This window comes from Monodon monoceros, unplaced genomic scaffold (assembly GCF_005190385.1).
Source record: "Monodon monoceros isolate NGI ecotype Baffin Bay Population unplaced genomic scaffold, NGI_Narwhal_1 Super_Scaffold_20, whole genome shotgun sequence".
In the NCBI taxonomy this organism is placed as follows: Eukaryota; Metazoa; Chordata; class Mammalia; order Artiodactyla; family Monodontidae; genus Monodon; species Monodon monoceros.
The window spans coordinates 421,622-442,849 of NW_021703777.1; the positions used below are offsets into that span (position 1 = coordinate 421,622).

The 21,228-nt window shown below is 39.2% G+C and overlaps 1 protein-coding gene across 1 annotated transcript; it reads left to right on the forward strand.

Moving 5' to 3' along the window:
- Window positions 1–869: 869 nt before the first annotated feature.
- TDO2 (tryptophan 2,3-dioxygenase) lies at window positions 870–21,081 on the forward strand. The gene is made up of 12 exons (XM_029234838.1): window positions 870–966; window positions 1,188–1,293; window positions 2,629–2,719; window positions 4,657–4,727; window positions 5,737–5,864; window positions 7,358–7,544; window positions 8,774–8,881; window positions 15,930–16,041; window positions 16,644–16,701; window positions 18,071–18,150; window positions 18,723–18,813; window positions 20,555–21,081. The coding sequence occupies exons 1-12, from the start codon at window positions 932–934 to the stop codon at window positions 20,706–20,708; spliced, it is 1,221 nt and encodes a 406-aa protein (XP_029090671.1). The 5' UTR covers window positions 870–931; the 3' UTR covers window positions 20,709–21,081.
- The last annotated feature ends 147 nt before the right edge of the window (window positions 21,082–21,228 follow it).

Consider the following 21,228-nt stretch of genomic DNA (forward strand, 5'->3'; position numbering starts at 1 on the left):
CATTGCTTGGAACCCTGGGCACATTATTATCGTTTAAAAATTGTCTGCCCTGCATCATAACAGGTGATTTGGCAACATGAGAGTCTGGATGCGGCAATGCTAACTTTGTGTTCTCAAAGCAGTGTCACCGTCACCATTTTATTAAACATGTACGTCCGCCTGACCAAGCTCATTATATATTGTATCCTGGAAAAAAAAAAAGGAAAAAAGAAATAAAAATAAAAACTGTCTGCAGACAAAGTGGGATGACTGCCACTGCCTGGTGGTCGGGGTATGACAGGTGACCAGTAAATTAATAATGTGCATTTAAGTTCCAATTCAATACAGAAGCCTAACTGCTGCTAATCATTAGATGAGATTCAGGCCAGAAGAGCTATGAAGAGGGGCTGGAAATGGGGTTTAAGCATGAATCCTGCGTCTGTTACATAACGAATTTCTTTCCCCAGAGACTTTCGAGGTCCGTTTGTAGCTGAGGAGTTGTAAGAATATTCAAATCTGAGACTGAGAGAATAAATATTTGTTTTTCTCATACAGTGTACAAGCTCATCCTCTTATACACTGTAACACTATGAAAATGTGCTCTTGGAACAGAATAGTTAAATCTTTGGGTTGTTCCCTTTGCCTCTTACCGAGTTATTTGTTGCTTGCTACTGTGGATATGAAAGCAGAAGTTGACAGGTCCAATATTGTTAGGCAGAACACTCACACTTCTAGCAAACAAACTGTCCCAAACACAAATCCACTCTAACGTTTACCAAAGTTCAGCTTCTGTTCCAGCTGAAACAAGAGCCTTGGTAAGAGACACAGAGGGGCTGATTGGCTGGGCAGGGTGGGCAGGGTTCATAAAAGGCAGCTGTGGAACATCTGGGGGGCAAAGACATCACCCGGCCAGAGGCAAAGCTCAGGGCTCCTGTGACAGCACGTCTTCACCATGAGTGGGTGCCCATGTTTAGGAAGCAGCTTTGGGTGAGTATTTACCTCTATCCTAAGTCTGGGTAAGCTCTTAGGGATGTCAAGTATGAACACTAATTTCAGAATTTCAAAAGCAAGGGTGAACACTGTCACCCTTCTTCCCTTGTTTAATAATCTACTTTGAAAGGTTAGCAATAAGGGAATTCTCGTCACTCCTATGATTAGTTACTGTTCTTTTTCAAGCTGTTTTTTTCTTCTCACTTTTTCATCTGCAGATATGCTTTTAAAAACCTCTCTGTACAAGGCAGTGAAGAAGACAAATCACAAATGGGTGTGAATAGAGCCAGTAAAGGGGGACTTATCTATGGGAACTACCTGCAAGTAAGTGGCAGAGTCCTCACAAGGAGGAGCTTTCACTGCTAAGCGCTAGGTGACATTTTCATGTTGGGGTTTTTGTTTGTTTGTCTTCTCGGTCGTCAAATAGTTTTCTGGGCCTAAAGATATCTCTTTTCATACACATGTATGCTTTTTCAAGTTTTGTTAGAACAAGTCAAGAGACTCGTATGTGAAGATTCACCTGCCTGACAGAAATACAATGAAAGCAGAGAATGCAGAATCCAGGCCGAGGACACATGGGATAAGATAAAGCGCAGATAACTGGCAGGCATTGCACAACTTGTATACCTGAGACCTGGTTACTGAATCCCAGCCTAGATAATTGCAAATGTAGCCAGAACATTTTCTCTTTTAAATTCTTTATCGTAAACTAGAAATGTTGAAGGCGTATGTTTAGATGAAAGAAAGATGTTACAAAGAGGCATTTGGAGATTATTTTTCTCTCTTTTTTTTTTTTTTGACCATGCCACGCCGCATGTGGGATCTTAGTTCCCCGACCAGGGATTGAACCCATGCCCCCGAGGTGGAAGCGTGGACTCTTAACCGCTGGACTGCCAAGGAAGTCCCTGGAGATTATTTTTAAGACGTGAAGTGATTAGAGCCCTTGATGCCCTTGTTGGTGGGTTTCTAAGCATGAGCTGACAGGCAACGTTAAGGTCTTAGAATCGACTCTTTAGGAGAATAAAAGAGCAGCGGACACACAGTAGACTAAGCAAGCTATGAAGCTTTTATAAATGGAAGGGACATGAGGGTCAAGAGATGGGGCAAGAGATGGAAGGGACATAATTTCTCAGTGAGGGTAACAGCATTTGTTACGATAGATTCCTACCAAATATACTTTCTTCTGAAAAGAGTAAAACTCATAAATTCAACTCACTCTTTATGAAGACACATTAATTGTTTAAAAGAAAGTAGATTGGTTCCTGAGCATTTGGGATTTGGGGGACTTTTTTCAGTATTGTATTCTATTTATTAAAGTTGGTAAAAATCTAGTTTTGCGATTTCAAAATCAGTCTTTCTTTGTAATCTTTTTTCCAGCTTTATCAAGATATAATTAACATATAACATTGCATAAGTTTAAGGTGCACGCACGTTGATTTGATACACTTATATATGGCAAAGTGATTACCACCAGAGCATTAACATGCATCAAGTCACATAATAGCCATTTCTTTTTTTTGCGGTGAGAACACTTAAGACCTAGTATGTAATGCATTGCCATTAACTATAATCACTATGCTATACGTTAGATCCACATAACTTATTCATCTTGTACCTGAAGTTTCTACAAAATCAGTGTTTCTATTTTTTTGTTTAAAGTTGGAAAAAGTTTTGAATGCACAGGAACTTCAAAGTGAAATAAAAGGAAATAAAATCCATGATGAGCATCTTTTCATCATAACTCATCAAGGTAAGTTGCACACAAGATTGGACAGTAGCTATTCATAGGAATTTTCCATCAGTAATGAGGAAAGATAGCACACTTTTACCTGTAAGACGGTGGAGGACTAAGAAATCACTGTCGTTAGGATGCTTGCGAATACTTCGCTACCAGATAAGTTCTCATAGGACCTCCTTCTGTGATTTATAAGTCTTCTTTCTGCTACCTCGGTGCTTGTTGGATCAGTTAGGACTCTGTCCTAAACCCAAGGGGGCTTTCTATCTCTTGGAATTCACGAAGAATTTGCAAGCTAAGATGTCACTTTTTTCCACTTGGAACGTTAGGAGACTATTTTCAAGAAACAGATCCCTCACATTTACTGTAACTTTACATATCCTACAGAGAGCTGGTACTGAATAGGAATGTGAATTTTGTCTAAAATGTGTGTTCCTACTCTCCATACTTCTGCTTCTGGGTAGCGGTTTTTAACGTAGAGTCCTTGACTTTGGAAGTTTAGGAAGTCCCTGAACTCTGAAATTTTGTGCAAAATTTCACAAACATGTCTTTCAGAGGTCTGTGACCCCCAAACCTTTAGATTTCCTCTAAGATTGTTGGTGTCATAATACTGCCCTCTGGCTGACCAGGGCCCAGTGACTCATGCGGGTCGGTGCTGCGTTTCTAGATGTTTCCTTGTCCTATCGATTCTTTGTGCCTTTCCCTCAAATGATTGTTTTCTTCACGGACTGGCTAATATGATCGTCTCCTTTGAGTTAAACAAAATTAAAAATGGAAAATAATGAGGCTAATGTGTTACTTCTCCTGTTTTTTTATGTTGACATTATCAGTGGCTCGAAGGCAAAATCAGCAGGGGAGGAATCACCGCAGGGCAGCACATGCTGGGAATCAGAAATTTGTTTCGAATCCCATCTCTACCATTAAAGATGGTGGAACCTCGGTCAGGTTTCTTGACCAGTAATTCTCGCCATTTCCCCACCTGCACAATGGAAAGAATGATTGTTTCCTCTCATGCACAGAGTTGTGAGGATGACACGAGTAACGTGCGCTCAGCACTGAGCTCAAGGTAGAGCACACAGTCAACACACAACGAATGGTAGCACCTATCGTCTGATGGGGAGACTTTCCTTCCATCAGAACACGTGGTCAGTGGGTCATGGGACCAGCTACACAAAGTTAAACCTGAAAACGTGACTCACAAACTGATCCGAAAATATATTTGGTTTGCTCTTTTTGTCCACATATGGAAAATAGATTTCTGAAAGTCTCCTTAAATGTAATTTAGAGGTATAATTTGATCCCCTTCATTAGTACAGAAGCACAGCCTGTGCCCAAAGAGAAGACACTAGCGATCACTAAGGTGATTGGTTTCCATGCTCCTCTAATTACACTGGCTGTTTAGTTCATCTATTTATATAATAATCACCCAGCATTTATCTTACGCCAAACTCTGTGCTAGGAACTGAGGGAAATAGATGAGTGTGACAGAGTTTCAGCCTGTTCATAGCTTGTCCTCCCCATAGGGTCCAAGTCCCTAGAAACAAATATGTTGTCGTACACATTAGGTTAATGTGTATTAGGGTCTCACTCTATAGAAGTTTAGTATCACTTCCACTTCTCCACACACCTCCAGCTTCCACACGGGAAGTTGGATTTAGTTTACGTGCTATATCCTCAAGGACATTAACAATATTTTGTTGAGAGAAGTCGTTTGGAAAATAACGTAAAGCATATGGATAACACGCCTGGCATATTCAAGCACTCAATAAAAGGAGGCTGTTATAACTGTATCACTAATATTTGTTTGTAGCATAAAATGGGGCTATATTGGCCTTTATTGAATTTTAAGTTCCATTTTGATTTCTCTTTCAGTGTGTTAACAGGGCCTTTCATATTATTATGGTCAAAAGGCTCCCATCACTTTCCAACTGACAATGATTTTCCCCTCGCAGCTTATGAACTCTGGTTTAAGCAGATCCTCTGGGAACTGGATTCTGTTCGCGAGATCTTTCAGCATGGCCACGTGAGTTGCCATGTCACAATATCGTTTTCATACTTTTCTTGGAGAAAGTAGAAAGTGTTATTAATGGGAAAAGTTTAACACCAAATGGTGGAATTATAACATAACGGGGGAAAAAAGTTTGTAGCGGAGAAGAGTTTAGTCACATCTTCCCAGCCTCGTCATCACCTTGCTTCAAGGTTCCTTTCCAATTTTAGTTTCAAGCCCCTTGCTTAGAACTCTATATTTTTCCCTTAAAAAAAAGTTATGACGAACGATGGTGGATTGCCAGGACAGCTAATGCCGATTCGTTCATCGGTAGGTACCAGAATTGTATTTCTACTGAACGTCTGCATGGGAAGACAGGAGCAATGGTGAGGAAAGGAGACGGAGAGAAAGAGGAGGGGAAAGTGGGAGGGGATGCGGGGGAGGGCAGAGAGGGGCGCCCCGCGAAGCTCCCACAGCCTCCCTCCCAGCCCGCATCCTGCCCACACCTTCCTCCGCCCTTGGAGGACAGAGGACCCAGCCTTGGGTCCCCCAGCTCGGAGCCCCTGCGCCAAGGGGGCAGGGAGGAGAGAACATCCATCCTCGGACAGTGCCCTCCTCGTACCTGTGAACGCAAACCCCATCCGTCTCAGCGGCAACTCCCGCCTCAGGGCGGAGCCCACGGACCCAGGGGTCTGCTTAACCTGCACGCACAGGTCCCCATGTTCCCCTGGACTTTATTCCTTAAAGCAAAACTAACAGAGACATTTGCTAAGGAATCGGTGGGAGTTGTGGTCCAGAATTTACTTAAAACTTGCTTCCATGTAGTTTTCTATTTTTAAAGAAAAAAATGATTTTGAGGTTGCAGACGTTCCTTGTACGCAATTCAGAGCTGCTGTTCGTTCAGTGTCGACCTAAGGCACATTTTAGTGCCAAGGTTCCTCCTTAGAGTAGAGACGGCATTAACAGGAACACATTGTTATTTACACTCTATTTAGTGTCTTCCAGAACTGAGGCCTGAGGACTCTGTTCATCTCCTAACCCCCAGGTCAGGGATGAGAGGAACATGCTGAAGGTGGTGACCCGAATGCACCGAGTGGGCGTGATCCTCAAGCTCTTGGTCCAGCAGTTTTCCGTCCTGGAGACCATGACAGCCTTGGACTTCAACGACTTCAGGTGTGCACGCGGCTTTGTCAACACGCAGGGGTTACCCTCCCATTCTGATGGGCTGGAGAGAACGTGTGTGCTGTGACGTAAGAAGCCTGTCCTGCTGACACTTTGTCACTGGGAGCACTCGGGAATCATCACCACACGCATTTAAGCAGCTACTGAAAATACTTCATCCCTTTCCTCTTACATGTGAACGCAGCACGGTCCGTGAATTTCAATTCATCGTGTGTGCCCAATTTTCATCCCAAAAGGATTTTAGACGACTTACCAAAATGGCTAAAAAGGCTGATATAATACACATAACTAAAGTTAAATGATTAAAAACTAAAAATAAAAGAGAAACAGGAGTGACATATAAAGAAACATGTCCGTGTAAGTTATGGATTAAACTATAAATTTTATTTTTTAATATTTTTAAATTTTTATTTTATATTGGAGTATAGTCGATTAACAGCTATACTCAGGTGTGTTAGTTTCTGGTGTACAGCTAAATGATTCAGTTATACATATACACGTATCTATTCTTTTTCAAGTTCTTTTCCCATTTAGGTTATTACAGAATATTGAACAGTTGAACTATAAATTTTAGAGGTACATATCCAGGAAGATATCTATCTATCTATCTATGAAATCTTTTCTCATAACCAAAATTTGAGAAGAAATCTTCCTAAGAGCGTCAGGTGCATTTACTGATGGAACAGACAGTGTCTTCTACATATTTGACGATCAAATGAAAAGTGGTAGCATTTCTTTGTAGTATATTTAACAACTTGAAGTTTTAGTACCAGTTAGATGAAGGAAATTTGTAAGGATGTGAGAGTTATGTGGGGTGGGAGTACTCACACCTTGTGATGCCCTATTTTGTGCTAGGCAACATCCCATTCACTTTACTTGTAGGGTCTCACCAGTGCTCATAATAATACTAGGTAGTGAGATTAATGAATTGAACTTTAAAGAGAAATGGAATAATATATATTTTTTTGGCTGCATGGCTTGTGGGATTTTCCCCACCAGAGATTGTCCCTGGGCCACCGCAGTAAAAGCGCCAAGCCCTAACCGCTGGACTGCCAGGGAATGCCCTTGAATAATACTTATAAAGAAACTTTTAGCACTATTGAATGAAAAATATTGCTCAGTGTTCACCTGTCTTTATCTTAGGAAAAGCTTAGTATACACACATGCATGTACGTGTCTGCATGTGTATGTATAAGTTCACATGTAGACACACACACATAGATAAACACACACATACATACACATATGTGTATATACATACACAAACATCAACTGACAGTGACAATGATGGCTAGGACCTCGTTGTCCTGAGTTCGGTGAAGTCCAAGTCCTGGGTCCAACGACAGGCAGTTGTGTGTCTGTGTGTGGTGATGCCTGGGAGAGTCACACTGACCACCTTTCCCAACAGAAGAGACCCTTGCGGCGATTGACCATGACAACAATCTCCTCCCTCCTCTTCTGTCCTCCCCGACCTGTTCTCACAGAGAGTACTTATTCCCGGCATCAGGCTTCCAGAGTCTGCAGTTCCGACTGTTAGAAAACAAGATAGGGGTTCTTCAGAGCTTGAGGGTCCCTTACAACAGAAGACACTACCGTGATAACTTCAGGGGAGAAGACAACGAGTTACTACTGAAGTCCGAGCAGGAAAGGACCCTCCTGCAGCTGGTGGAGGTGTGTGTGCAAAGGCCACTGGGAACGCCTAGCTCAGCACACCTGGTTACTTGAGCTTCTGCGACACCCGGATTTTAAAATTCATATCAAAGTTGGGTCGCGTTCATTGCAAATAAGAGAAGAATGAATTTATAGAAATACTTTAGCTGGTAAATTCCACTAATTAAAATATTAAAAGCTCTCTTGAGAACTTCAGAGAAATTTATATAATCAATGATATGTTAATATTTAATAACCTCCTTATCTTATTATAACAATCCTTTTAAATATTTCTGCTAAGCAACATTGGATTAGCTGATTTTTAAATTGGGTATGGTTATTTATTGAATGAGATTTGTTTCTTTAAAATATTCCATAATTGAAAAGTTCCACAAGTTGTGTTTCTTAATTAAACTAAGTCACTAAGATTCTATCCTTCAGAATTCTTTCCCTTCATATCTTACTTCTCTGTGGGTCTGTAAATGGCCTTGAGGAATTATTAATTTGTTTTTGCATAAGTAAATTATTAAATAAGGATTGTATAGTCTTGATTTCCATGACAAAGTCTTTTCCTTTGCAAATTCAGTTTTTATTTTAGTGAATTATACTCTGCTCACTAATCCCCTGGGCATTGTAAGTGTAGATTTAGGTTAATAAATTATAGATAATGCTATTTAATGGCTTATAAAGATAGAGAAAGAATCAGAAAGCTAATTTCAAAACGAAAAATAGGCTAAGTGAGAACCCACAGAGATGCACAGATTCGCTTTTATTTCTAGATTAAAAATCCTGTGGCATCTTAAAATAATTGAGCAGTCAGTTGACTTCAAAGTTGCTAAGAGTACAATGTCCCTGCGTTTAGAAGAAATCATATCTCATACATGTCATGATTCCTTCAGCTCCTAAGACATAAACTATTTTGAGAATAAACCAGAAGCCCTCATTAAAAGAATGTATAAATATGTTCATAGATTTATAGAAAAAAATTGGGATTTCTGTAATAATATATTTCTTAATAAAGAGTAAATATCTTTAATGTGATTTCCTTTAAGATTAGGAGAATAAAATATTGCTATTTTATAGATGAAGAAATTGAAGGGAAAGAGAAATATTTACACACAAAAAAACTTAGGGTGTATGTTTCTCAAAACCATGAAAATTTTCTATTTCAAGTTCATAAATGTTTGTTACGAAGCATTTTACATATTTTAAATTTTACAATGCATTTACTTGAAAAATATTTATTTCAGGCATGGCTGGAAAGAACCCCAGGTTTAGAGCCACATGGATTTAACTTCTGGAGAAAGTTTGAAAACAACATTGTCAAAGGCCTGGAAGAAGAATTCACAAGAATTCAGGTATTTGTGAAGCCATAAGTAAACATAAGTTTGCTACAGGAGAAGTACTGGGAATTTCATTTTAACCATTTTCTATTAATCTTTCATTTTCCTCATATTCTTTCACAAATGCATCTGCTTGGAATATATGACATGATTGATTTAATTTTACTGATGTGCAATAAAAATTAAATGAAGAAGTTGATTGTAAGCAAGACTTTGAATAGATGAGACTAATAGACCTTTCTCATTTATATTGAACATATCATGTTATGACCAGTTCTAGACAGAAGTGGGCTCACAAAGGACCAGTGATCCAATACACTAAGCCATATAACTTTCCTTCACTCTGATGTGTCTGCTGAGTTCTTCTTATTGGCTCTCAGACAATGTCAAGTTTCTCTCAGTTAAAAAAATATATATTGTAGATTCCTCAATTTCCCTCACATTATGGGCCCCATATCCTTTCTTCATGACCAAATTTCTTGAAAGAGTTGGTTCAATTCTACACCTTGAGAGACTGTGTCACGAGGTGTTTAAAGCAGGGACCTGATGCCACAGTCATGGGTCAAGTCCCCCCGTCCCTGCTTGGTGACCCTGTGCCATTGAACCCCTCCTGCTACCTAACCTCTCTTTGCTTCACTCCCTTCATTGGCAAAATAGAAAATATGAGTATCTACCTCATAGGATTACTGTGAACATTACATGAGATTCACATTCGCAGAGTATTTAGAACAGCGGTCAGCATGGTTATTTCTTTTTCTCCATCTAATTCTAGCCCTGGTTCAGTCTGCCTTCCTGTCCTTCATTCACAAATGGTCACTGGTACCTAAATCCAATGACCACTTTTATCTCCATTTTACTTCACTTCCTACTGGCTTTACTACTAATGACTACTTACACTTTCTTGAACATTTTCCCCCATGGTTTTGGTATCAGCATTGTGTCTTCATCTAGTGTGCTGACCCTTGCTTCTCTCTCTCCTTTTCACAAGGCATGGGCTCAGATCCCTTGCATTCCCGCTCTGTCCTCTTCCACCAGTGAACTCGTTTATACCCACTGCTTCAGCATCTGCTAAGACACGAGTAATCCTCAACTGTTTAGCTTAGCTCCTTAAATTTCTTTTTTTCTTTCTTTTTAAAAAACGATTTATTTGGCTGCTTCAGGTCTTAGTTGGGGCGGGATCTTTTGTTGTAGGGTGGGGGCTCTTCCTTGAGGTGCACGGGATTCTCTCTAGTTGTGGCTCGCGGGCTCCAAAGTGCATGGGCTCAGTCAGTAGTTGTGGTGCCCGGGCTGTTGCCCCGCGGCATGTGGGATCTTAGTTCCCTGACCAGGGATCGAACCCACATCCCCTGCATTGGAAGGCGGATTCTATTTTATTTGTAATCTTTTTTTACTTTTTATTTTTTTAACATCTTTATTGGAGGATAATTGCTTTACATTGTTGTGTTAGTTTCTGCTGTATAACAAAGTGAATCAGCTATATGTATACATATGTCCCCATATCCCCTCCCTCTTGCGTCTCCGTCCCACCCTCCCTATCAGACCACTCTAGGTGGTCACAAAGCACCGAGCTGGTCTCCTTGTGCTATGCAGCTGCCTCCCACTAGCTATCTATTTTACATTTGGTAGTGTATATATGTCCATGCCACTCTCTCATTTCGTCCCAGCTTACCCTTCCCCCTCCCTGTGTCCTCAAGTCCATTCTCTACGTCTGCCTCTTTATCCCTGTCCTGCCCCTAGGTTCCTCAGAACCATTTTTTTCATAGAGTCCATGTATATGGGTTAGCATATGGTATTTCTTTTTCTCTTTCTGACTTACTTCACTCTGTATGACAGACTCTAGGTGCATCCCCCTCACTACAAATAATTCAATTTCGTTTGTTTTTATGGCTGAGTAATATTCCATTGTACATATGTGCCACATCTTTATCCATTCATCTGTCAATGGACACTTAGGTTGCTTCCATATCCTGGTTATTGTAAATACAGCTGCAATGAACATTGTGGTACACGACTCTTTTTGAATTACGGTATTTTCAGGGTATATGCCCAGTAGTGGGATTGCTGGGACATATGGTAATTCTATTTTCAGTTTTTCAAGGAACCTCCATACTGTTCTCCATAGTGGCTGTATCAATTTACATTCCCACCAACAGTGCAAGAGGGTTCCCTTTTCTCCACACCCTCTCCAGCATTTATTGTTTGTAGATTTTCGATGATGGCCATTTGACTGGTGTGAGGTTGATACCTCATTGTGGTTTTGATTTACATGTCTCTAATGATTAGTGATGTTGAGCATCCTTTCATGTGTTTGTTGGCAATCTGTATATCTTCTTTGGAGAAATGTATATTTAGGTCTTCTGCTCATTTTTGGATTTTTTTTTTGTTTTTTTGATATTGAGCTGCATGAGCTGCTTGTATATTTTGGAGATTAATCGTTTGCCGATTGCTTCATCTGCAAATATTTTCTCCCATTCTGAGGGTTGTCTTTTCGTCTTGGTTATGGTTTCCTTTGCTGTGCAAAAGCTTTTAAGTTTCATTAGGTCTCATTTGTTTATTTTTGTTTTTATTTCCATTTCTCTAGGAGGTGGGTTAAAAAGGATCTTGCTGTGATTTATGTCATAGAGTGTTTTGCCTGTGTTTTCCTCTAAGAGTTTTAAAGTGTCTGGCTTTACATTTGGGTCTGTAATCCATTTTGAGTTTATTTTTGTGTATGGTGTTAGGGAGTGCTCTAATTTCATTCTTTTACAGGTAGCTGTCTAGTTTTCCCAACACCACTTGTTGAAGAGACTGTTTTTTCTCCATTGTATATTCTTGCCTCCTTTATCAAAGATAAAGTGACCATATGTGCGTGGGTTTACCTCTGGGATTTCTATCCTGATCCATTGATCTATATTTTTGTTTTTGTGCCAGTACCATACTGTCTTGATGACTGTAGCTTTGTAGTATAGTCTGAAGTCTAGGAGCCTGATTCCTCCAGCTCCATTTTTCTTTCTCAAGGTTGCTTTGGCTATTTGGGGTCTTGTGTGTTTCTATCCAAATTGTGAACGTTTTTGTTATAGTTCTGTGAAAAATGCCATTTGTAGTTTGATAGGGATTGCATTGAATCTGTAGATTGCTTTGGGTAGTATAGTCATTTTCACAATGTTGATTCTTCCAATCCAAGAACATGGTATATCTCGCCATCTCTTTGTATCATCTTTAATTTCTTTCATCAGTGTCTTATAGTTTTCTGCATACAGGTCTTTTGTCTCCTTAGGTAGGTTTATTCCTAGGTATTTTATTCTTTTTGTTGCAATAGTAAATGGGAGTATTTCCTTAATTTCTCTTTCAGATTTTTCAGCATTAGTGTATAGGAATGCAAGAGATTTCTGTGCGTTAATTTTGTATCCTGCTACTTTACCAAATACATTGATTAGCTCTGGTAGTTTTCTGGTAGCATCTTTAGGATTCTTTATGTATAGTATCATGTCACTGCAAACAGTGAAGAAGTTTTACTTCTTCTTTTCCAATTTGTATCCCTTTTATTTCTTTTTCTTCTCTGATTGGTGTGGCTACAACTTCCAAAACTATGTTGAATAATGGGGGTGGGAGTGGGCAACCTTGTCTTGTTCCTGATTTTAGTGGAAATGGTTTCAATTTTTCACCATTGAGAATGATGTTGGCTGTGGGTTTCTCATATATAGCCTTTATTATGAGGAGGTAAGTTCCCTCTACGCCTGCTTTCTGGAGGGTTTTTATCATAAATGGGTGTTGAATTTTGTCAAAAGCTTTTTCTGCATCTATTGAGATGATCATATGGTTTTTCTCCTTCAATTTTTAAATATATATCACACTGATTAATTTGCGTATATTGAAGAATCCTTGCATTCCTGGGATAAACCCTACTTGGTCATGGTGTATGATCCTTTTATGTGCTGTTGGATTTGTTTGCTAGTACTTTGTTGAGGATTTTTGCATCTATGTTCATCAGTGATATTGGCCTGTAGTTTTCTTTTTTGGGGACATCTTTGTCTTGTTTTGGTATCAGGTTGATGTTTGCCTTGTAGAATGAGTGTGGGAGTGTTCCTCCCTTTGCTGTATTTTGGAAAAGTTTGAGAGGGGTAGGTGTTAGCTTTTCTCTAAATGTTTGTTAGAATTTGCCTGTGAAGCCATCTGGCCCTGGGCTTTTGTTTGTTGGGAGATTTTAATCACAGTTTCAATTTCAGTGCTTGTGATTGGTCTGTTTATATTTTCTATTTGTTCCTGGTTCAGTTTCAGAAGGTTGTGGTTTTCTAAGAATTTGTCCATTTCTTCCAGAAATTGTCCATTTTATTGGCATATAGTTGCTTGTGTTTTTTCTGATTATCCTTTGTATTTTCTTCAGTGTCAGTTGTTACTTCTCCTTTTACATTTCTAATTCTATAGATTTGAGTCTTCTCCCTTTTTTTCTTGATGAGTCTGGCTAATGGTTTATCAATTTTGTTTATCTTCTCAAAGAACAAGCTTTTAGTTTTATTGATCTTAGCAATTTTTCCTTCATTTCTTTTTCATTTATTTCTGATCTGATCTTTATGATTTCTTTCCTTCTGCTAACTTTGGGTTTGTTTTGTTCTTCTTTCTCTAATTGCTTTAGGATACGGTTAGGTTGTTTACTTGAGATGTTTCTTGTTTCTTGAGGTAGGATTGTATTGCTATAACCTTGCCTCTTAGAACTACTTTTTTTTCACACACACACACTGTATTTTTTTTTTACAAGAGATAAATAAACTGACACCAAGCATTGTAAATGGATGACCACAACAAAATTAGAACTGCTTTTGCTGCCTCCCATAGGTTTTGGGTCATCGTGTTTTCATCGTCATTTATTTCTAGGTATTTTTTGATTTCCTCAGTGATCTCTTGGTTATTTAGTAGTGTATTGTTTAGCCTCCATGTGTTTGTATTTTTTTTCCTGTAATTGATATCTAATCTCATAGTGTTGTGGTCAGAAAAGATACTTGATACGATTTCAGTTTTCTTAAATTTACCAAGGCTTGATTTGTGACCCAAGATATGATCTATCCTGGAGAATATTCCATGAACACTTGAGAAGAAAGTGTATTCTGTTGTTTTTGGATGGAATGTCCTATAAATACCAATTAAGTTCAGGTTGTTTAACATGTCATTTAAAGCTTGTGTTTCCTTATTTATTTTCATTTTGGATGATCTGTCCATTGGTGAAAGTGGGGTGTTAAAGTTCCCTACTATGGTTGTGTTACTGTTGATTTCCCCTTTTATGGCTGTTAGCATTTGCCTTATGTATTGAGGTGCTCCTATGTTGGGTGCATAAATATTTACAACTGTTCTATCTTCTTCTTGGTTTGATCCCTTGATCATTATGTAGTGTCCTTCTTTGTCTCTTGTAATAGTCTTTATTTTGAAGTCTATTTTGTCTGATATGAGAATTGCTACTCCAGCTTTCTTTTGATTTCCATTTGCATAGAATATCATTTTCCATCCCCTCACTTTCAGTCTGTATGTGTCCCTATGTCTGAAGTGGGTTTCTTGTAGACAGCATATATATGGGTATTGTTTTTGTATTCATTCAGCCAATCTATGTCTTTTGGTTGGAGCATTTAATCCATTTACATTTAAAGTAATTATCGATATGTATGCTCCTATTACCATTTTCTTAATTGTTTTGGGTTTGTTTTTGTAGGTCTTTTCCTTCTCTTGTGTTTCCTGCCTAGAGAAATTCCTTTAGCGTTTGTTGTAAAGCTGGTTTGGTGGTGCTGAATTCTCTTAGCTTTTGCTTGTCTGTAAAGGTTTTAATTTCTCTGTCAGATCTGAATGAGGGATCCTTGCTGGGTAGAGTAATCTTGGTTGTAGATTTTTCCCTTTCATCACTTTAAAGATGTCCTGCCGCACCCTTCTGGCTTGCAGAGTTTCTGTTGAAAGATCAGCTGTTAACCTTATGGGGATTCCCTTGTGTGTTATTTGTTGCTTTTTCCCTGCTGCTTTTAATATTTTTTTTTTGTATTTAATTTTTGATAGTTTGATTAATATGTGTCTTGGCATGTTTCTCCTTGGATTTATCCTGTATGGGACTCTCTGTGCTTCCTGGACTTGATTGACTATTTCCTTTCCCATATTAGGGAAGTTTTTAGCTATAATCTCTTCAGATATTTCCTCAGTCCCTTTCTTTTTCTCTTCTTCTTCTGGGACCCCTATAATTTGAATGTCTTGGTTCAAGGACAACTTCTGCGGGATGTTCTTACCCAACCTCTCTGCTACTATAAGTTATTATGGACAACACTGTTCCTTTACACCACTGCCTATGGTTGAAATTTAACTTAAGTTTTCAGTGTTTCAGTCCCACCAGATAGAGATCAAGGGACTCAATTTTGCTCATGATTTTTATCTCTATCACATTAGCCTTATTTACTGAATAAATCAATAATCAATTGGCTATAGTGTGCACACACATTCTCACCACACAGTGTGGTTGTTCTGATGAATTGAAGACAATTGGGGAAATGGATTTTTGCTCCAGCCCAAGTAATTGAGTTGTAAGTAGCACATGTGTTGTAAGCAGGAAAATAAGAATTTCCTTAAACAAATAAATAGATATCAAATAAATAAAAATATAACAGTGGAAAATATCTAAGGAATTGTATTTCTAGAATACTGCACTGAAGATAGAATTTCAGTTGAATTAGTAGTATCTCTGACTAGGAATTCTTAATTTTTCCTAAGTGGAATTACTTTACTGCCTGTATTAAATAATTGCTGTCTAAAATTAGACCATTATTGACTACTTGTAGTTACCTCCAGCTTTGCCCATCTGAGTCCAGTTTTCTTGATATTTATGAAGAGAGTATTTGGATTTAACAAATCATTTAAACTTAAACAAAAGTATAGAACCAGTGGTATGAGGAAGGTCCTGTCTCATAAGCCGTAATTTCCAAGCTGCAGTGTTAGATGATATAGTACATATCCTAAGTACACCCTTTCTGCACCCAGCTAGTTTCTTCTCACAAGCAATGTTTTCTAAAATAAGGATCTCTCCTCTCTTGGGAATATTAATGCAGTATTTTCCCCAAAGGCCAAGGAAGAGTCAGAGGAAAAGGAGGAACAAAAGGCTGAATTTCAGAAGCAGAAAGAGGTGTTACTATCCTTATTTGATGAGAAACGCCATGAGCATCTCCTTAGTAAAGGTAGGCATTTCTATTCCGAGGATCCTTCCCCTGGAACGTAAGACCGTGAGATCAAAAAGTCAAACCTTACTTGGGGGGAAGAAATGCACACTGATATTTCCACTCATAGGAACAAGGAATTTTTCATTTGTTGTGGAAGTTAAGTATTTTCTATACCAGGTTTCTCTTTTTTTTTAAGTGACTTAAAATATATTTAATAAACCTTATTTTATAATTCTATAATTTATTTGAAGTATTTCCAATAAGGTATTCATAAATGATACAGGAACTTAGTATTTAGGAAAAGAAAAAAGGTCAAGTCCTTTTGTATGTGGCTGTTTATTGCTTGATTTCTAACCCTGCCTATTTAAAGGTTTTGAGAATTTAAAGTATGTGTATAGATATATATGTATATATATTTAAATTTGTCTTTTAAAATCTAATATTAAAATAATGTTTTAAATGATAGTTTTCCAAATTCAAGCTAAGGGATAAAATATTTCAACGAACATTCACATTCTTTTCTAAAAACATGTGACACAATTATTTAAGGTGATGATTGCCAAGTGAACATGAGTGCCTTAAATTACCTATTAAATTAAAACTTGCTATGTGTCTTGCAGGAGAGAGACGGCTATCATACAAAGCACTTCAGGGGGCCTTGATGATATACTTTTACAGGTAAAAGCAAATCAAAAGAGGAGAATTAAGGCATACAGCATGATAGTTATTTATTTTTGGTTTTCTTTGGCTGTGCCGCACGGCTTGTGGGATCTTAGTTCCCCAACCAGGGATGGAACCTGTACCCCTGGTAGTGAAAGCACTGAGTCCTAACCACTGGACCGCCAGGGAATCCTCAAAAGAGGTGAATTAGAAGTAAAAATGGAGGAGTAGATACAGATAATAAATCCAGTATAAAGCTTATACATTGCAATCATAGTTTTAAAAAAATCATTTAGATTTGGCGGGGGGGGGGAAGCTTAGAAAATAATTGTGAAGTTTCATGAGGTTTTTCTTTATTTTAAATAGTAAGAGTCCAATTTTATACCTCTGGTGGGTAAAAAAAACATAAAAATACACACAAATTAATCAATATCCTTTTCATTAAATTCTGCAGAGTGTTATGTACATTAAGTGTCCTAAGGACCCAAAGTTTAATCTGTCTCAGAAACTCAGCCATGAAACGGGTTCTGTCACTTAATGATGTTGTTATTCCTGTTTTGTAAAATGAAATAGAATGAAGTGAAAACACCTTATAACTGTTGTTCTCCTTGTTCAGCAATTTCAAGTCTAACTGTCTTCACCATCCACAGTGTCTGGGGCATCCACGTCCTGTCCTCTTAGCCGCGTGGGTGAACGGCCCATCTTTGTGTTTCATAGATTAAATGTGTCAGAGCAATAGATGGCACACTAGTAAAAAGCAAAAAATAAATAAATAAGTAAAAAAATCTGTGTTTACTGCATGTCTTACTTACTTGGGTTTATTTTTTAATCCTGTCCCATCTATATTTCAGAATGGCAGCATAAAAAACCCTTCTGTTTTCCTCAAATGTTAGTAAGCATATGCTATTCAGGCTTATGTATCCTCGGCAGAAAATGCACTGAGAGAACTGGGGGATTAGATGAAAAAGGAAACAAATATATCAGAGGGAGCTGTAACAAGCAGTCTTTGTTTTCACGTTTTAACATCTTTGCCTGGAAGAAGTTTCTGACTGTTATTGGCTAGAAAATCCGAGATGGTGTCCGTGTCTGCCTTTTATGAGAAGGGGTGTGAGGTGCGACTCTGGCTGGTCAATTCACGTCTATCGAGGAATGTTCTAGACTCTTACACACATGCTGCAACATGAGTGGTGTTAAGCCCTTTTATGAGATGAGGAAACTAAGCCTGGGAGAGAGATCAGAGCTGTCACAGCTCCTAAGAGGCAAGGGGATGTTTGTTTCAGGCCCAACAGATGGTAGAATGTGTCTTCTTCCTGACACACTGGACTTGCCTGAACACTTTTTATTATTATTACTATTATTTACTATTATTATTCTTTTTCTGCCCCAGGGAAGAGCCCAGGTTCCAGGTCCCTTTCCAGCTGCTGACCTCCCTCATGGACATGGACTCGCTCATGACCAAGTGGAGATGTAAGTCCCCCCGGACCCCCCAGAGCTGCTTCCTCCCTGGCACCCTCCCCTCCCCCACGGCGGTGGGTGCGGGTGGGGCTCCGTCGTAAAAGCAGCCGAGCAGCGGCTCTCAGGGCCGACCCATCCAGGGCGCGGCAGGCGCAGTGCCCAGTGCTCACGGTTCCTCTGTGGGCCCAGGAAGACGCTGTGTTTGATAAACAGAAGAAACAAGCAGGCTTAGGGTCGAAGCAGATTTCGCTTGTAATAGCAATGCACTCCTCTTGGCGTCAGTACAACTTGAAAATATAATTTCAATAGTTCGAGCTCATGGAGGAAGGGCCCCATGAGGACACGAGTAGCGAGGGCTCATGTAAGTCGCAGCGCCTCCGCCCACGGCGTCCGAGGGCTGAGCGTGCGTAAGGATGGACGGACGCCCCGTGCAGCCTGGACCAGGCGGGGCGCCGGGCAACCGCCCCGCACCCTCATCCGCTCACACCTGAGTCTTCCACACGGCTGAGGGATAAGGGGAGGTGATAATCGTTACCGACCCCTTGTCCTTGGCGCACGTGGAGCTAACGCGTGTGTCTGTCTAGACAACCATGTGTGCGTGGTGCACAGGATGCTGGGCAGCAAGGCGGGCACCGGCGGGTCCTCGGGGTACCAGTACCTGCGCTCCACGGTGAGGTAAGCCGGGCATCCCTCCTCATCTCGGGGACCCACCAGCGCCTTTTTCCCCACGGAGATGCGCCTTATCTAGGAAAAGTCACTTATACTCCCTCCTGTCTGGACTGCCGGCAACCCATGTATCCTTAGATTAAGGGACTCCTGTGGGAGCCTTCGGAGGTCACTGCAAACATCCTTAGTTCTGGAAATTCATCATTGCATCCTGGGATGCGAGGGGGCGGGGTACCGATGTCTGCATGACCTGCGAGGGCAGGAACCAGGTAACCCAAGAAGCGTTTTCAACTTATTCTGGCTCAGGTCTGGGCTAGACTAAGATGGGTATCATTGATTCCGCCAAAGTCCTCCTGGCCAGATGAATGACACAGCTGAAAATAGGTTCTTGTTTGCTGAGATGACTCTCTTGTATAGGATAAACACTACTCCCATGTGCTCCAGAGACTGCCTTTTTATATTGTTTACAAGGAAAGAAAGCAACATTTACTGAGCACTTCAAACATGCTAGAGAGATTTCTAGGGCATTCATGTTCTTACTTTATTTAGTATTCACAGTATTATAGACAGATGGATATACAGATAGACAGACACATCTGAAAACTGGGAAACTTACAGAGCCCCGCGGGAAAGGAGAATCGAGAATAAATTAGATTTAGTCTCCAAAATTCTTTTTTTTTAACTTTATTGAAGTATAGTTGATTTACAATGTTGTGTTAATTTCTGCTGTACAGCAAAGTGACTCCAAAATTCTTTATAATTCACTATTTTCATCCCTACTCTTACTACCTGATTGACTAAGTTATAAAACACAGTGTTTCTATTTTCATCATTTGTAGAGATTTTCAGTTTCCCCGGGAATAAACGCTAGGCTGAATGATTCACAAAAGTTATTGGTTTGAATTTTCACAGTCATTACACATTTTCTCTTTTCCTGGGAATAAATTCTGTAAGCAGCATGAAACTGTAAATGATTGTACAAAACGAGCACAGCCATCAGGGGTGGTGGGAACGGTGAACACAAACAGCCTTCCTGGTGTGTCATTTTCTCATTAGATCTTCACAAAGGCCTGGTTAGAGGAAGGGATTGTAGTTTTTATCTTACAGAGTTAGAAACCAAAACACTGAGCTTTAGACAACTTGCCCAGGGTCACATGAGTTGCAAATGAAAGAGCAAAATTTGAACGCAAATTTGACTTCAAAGACAAACGTTCTTCTGCTATAAAACTGCAAGGTAAAATAGTTCACTAACAAACACATGGCAATTTTAAATGTGAAAATCACTCTTATAGACATTTATTATAAATCTAAGATGGCATTTCAATTTATTAATGCACTCATGTCACTTACTTGGCAGCAACTTAATGGGTGGGAAATATTTTCCGATGAACAGCTAGGAATTCTGTGTGCTTTCGATTTATAATTTTGCATCCTGTCCTTTAAAAGTCAGAAACTAGGACACACCCTTATCTTTGTGAAGGTAGCATGACAATAATAAAGCTCTAGGTTTTAATCTGGACCAGCCTGGTCCAGATCACTGAAACACGTAATATGGTTTTATGGGCATGAACCTTGGATGTGGAATAAAGATGAAGCAATCTTAATACTAATACTCTTTGATATACACAACATGGAACATACAATATAATAATGGATACTAATTATTTATCGCAAAATATCAGTATTTGAGAAATTTAAAAATCTTTCATGTCAGTAAGTCTAACACATCTGTATATATGTGCTTCTCCAGTGACAGGTACAAGGTGTTTGTAGATTTATTTAATCTCTCAACATATCTGGTTCCCCGACACTGGATACCGAAGATGAACCCAATTATCCATAAGTTCCTTTACACAGCTGAATACTGTGACAGCTCTTACTTCAGCAGTGATGAATCCGATTAGAGTCATCCGCACAAGCTTATGAAGAACATTGATTTCTCAGTCTGCGGTCTTTATTGTCTATGCATTTTCATGACTGCAGACTCCTAATGTAATACATGTTTATACATATATATAGCATATATAGCAGTGTAGCACTGATTCAATCCTAAAAATAATTTTATTACCTCATGTTTGTGATGATATCAGACTCAACAGTAAGAAATTCAGTTACATTGTAACATTGTACCTAGTGTTTTCCTATTAGAGACAATGTCCCTGTGTTTACCTCAATGTAACCATTTAATGTAATAATTTTCTGTTTCATACCTTATAAGCTTGTAAACTTCAGCTATTTCAAATATTTTATGCAATAAAATGTGTCATTCTGTACAAAGATGTGTTCAATCAAAAAGTTTTGTAAATAGTAAATAAACTTTAGTCTTTTGACATACACTGTTTTGGAAACATTGTTTGTATTTGTTAGGACTCTTGGTGACCAAGGACAGAAATCTATCGGAAACTTACCTGCAGGGGGTTTATT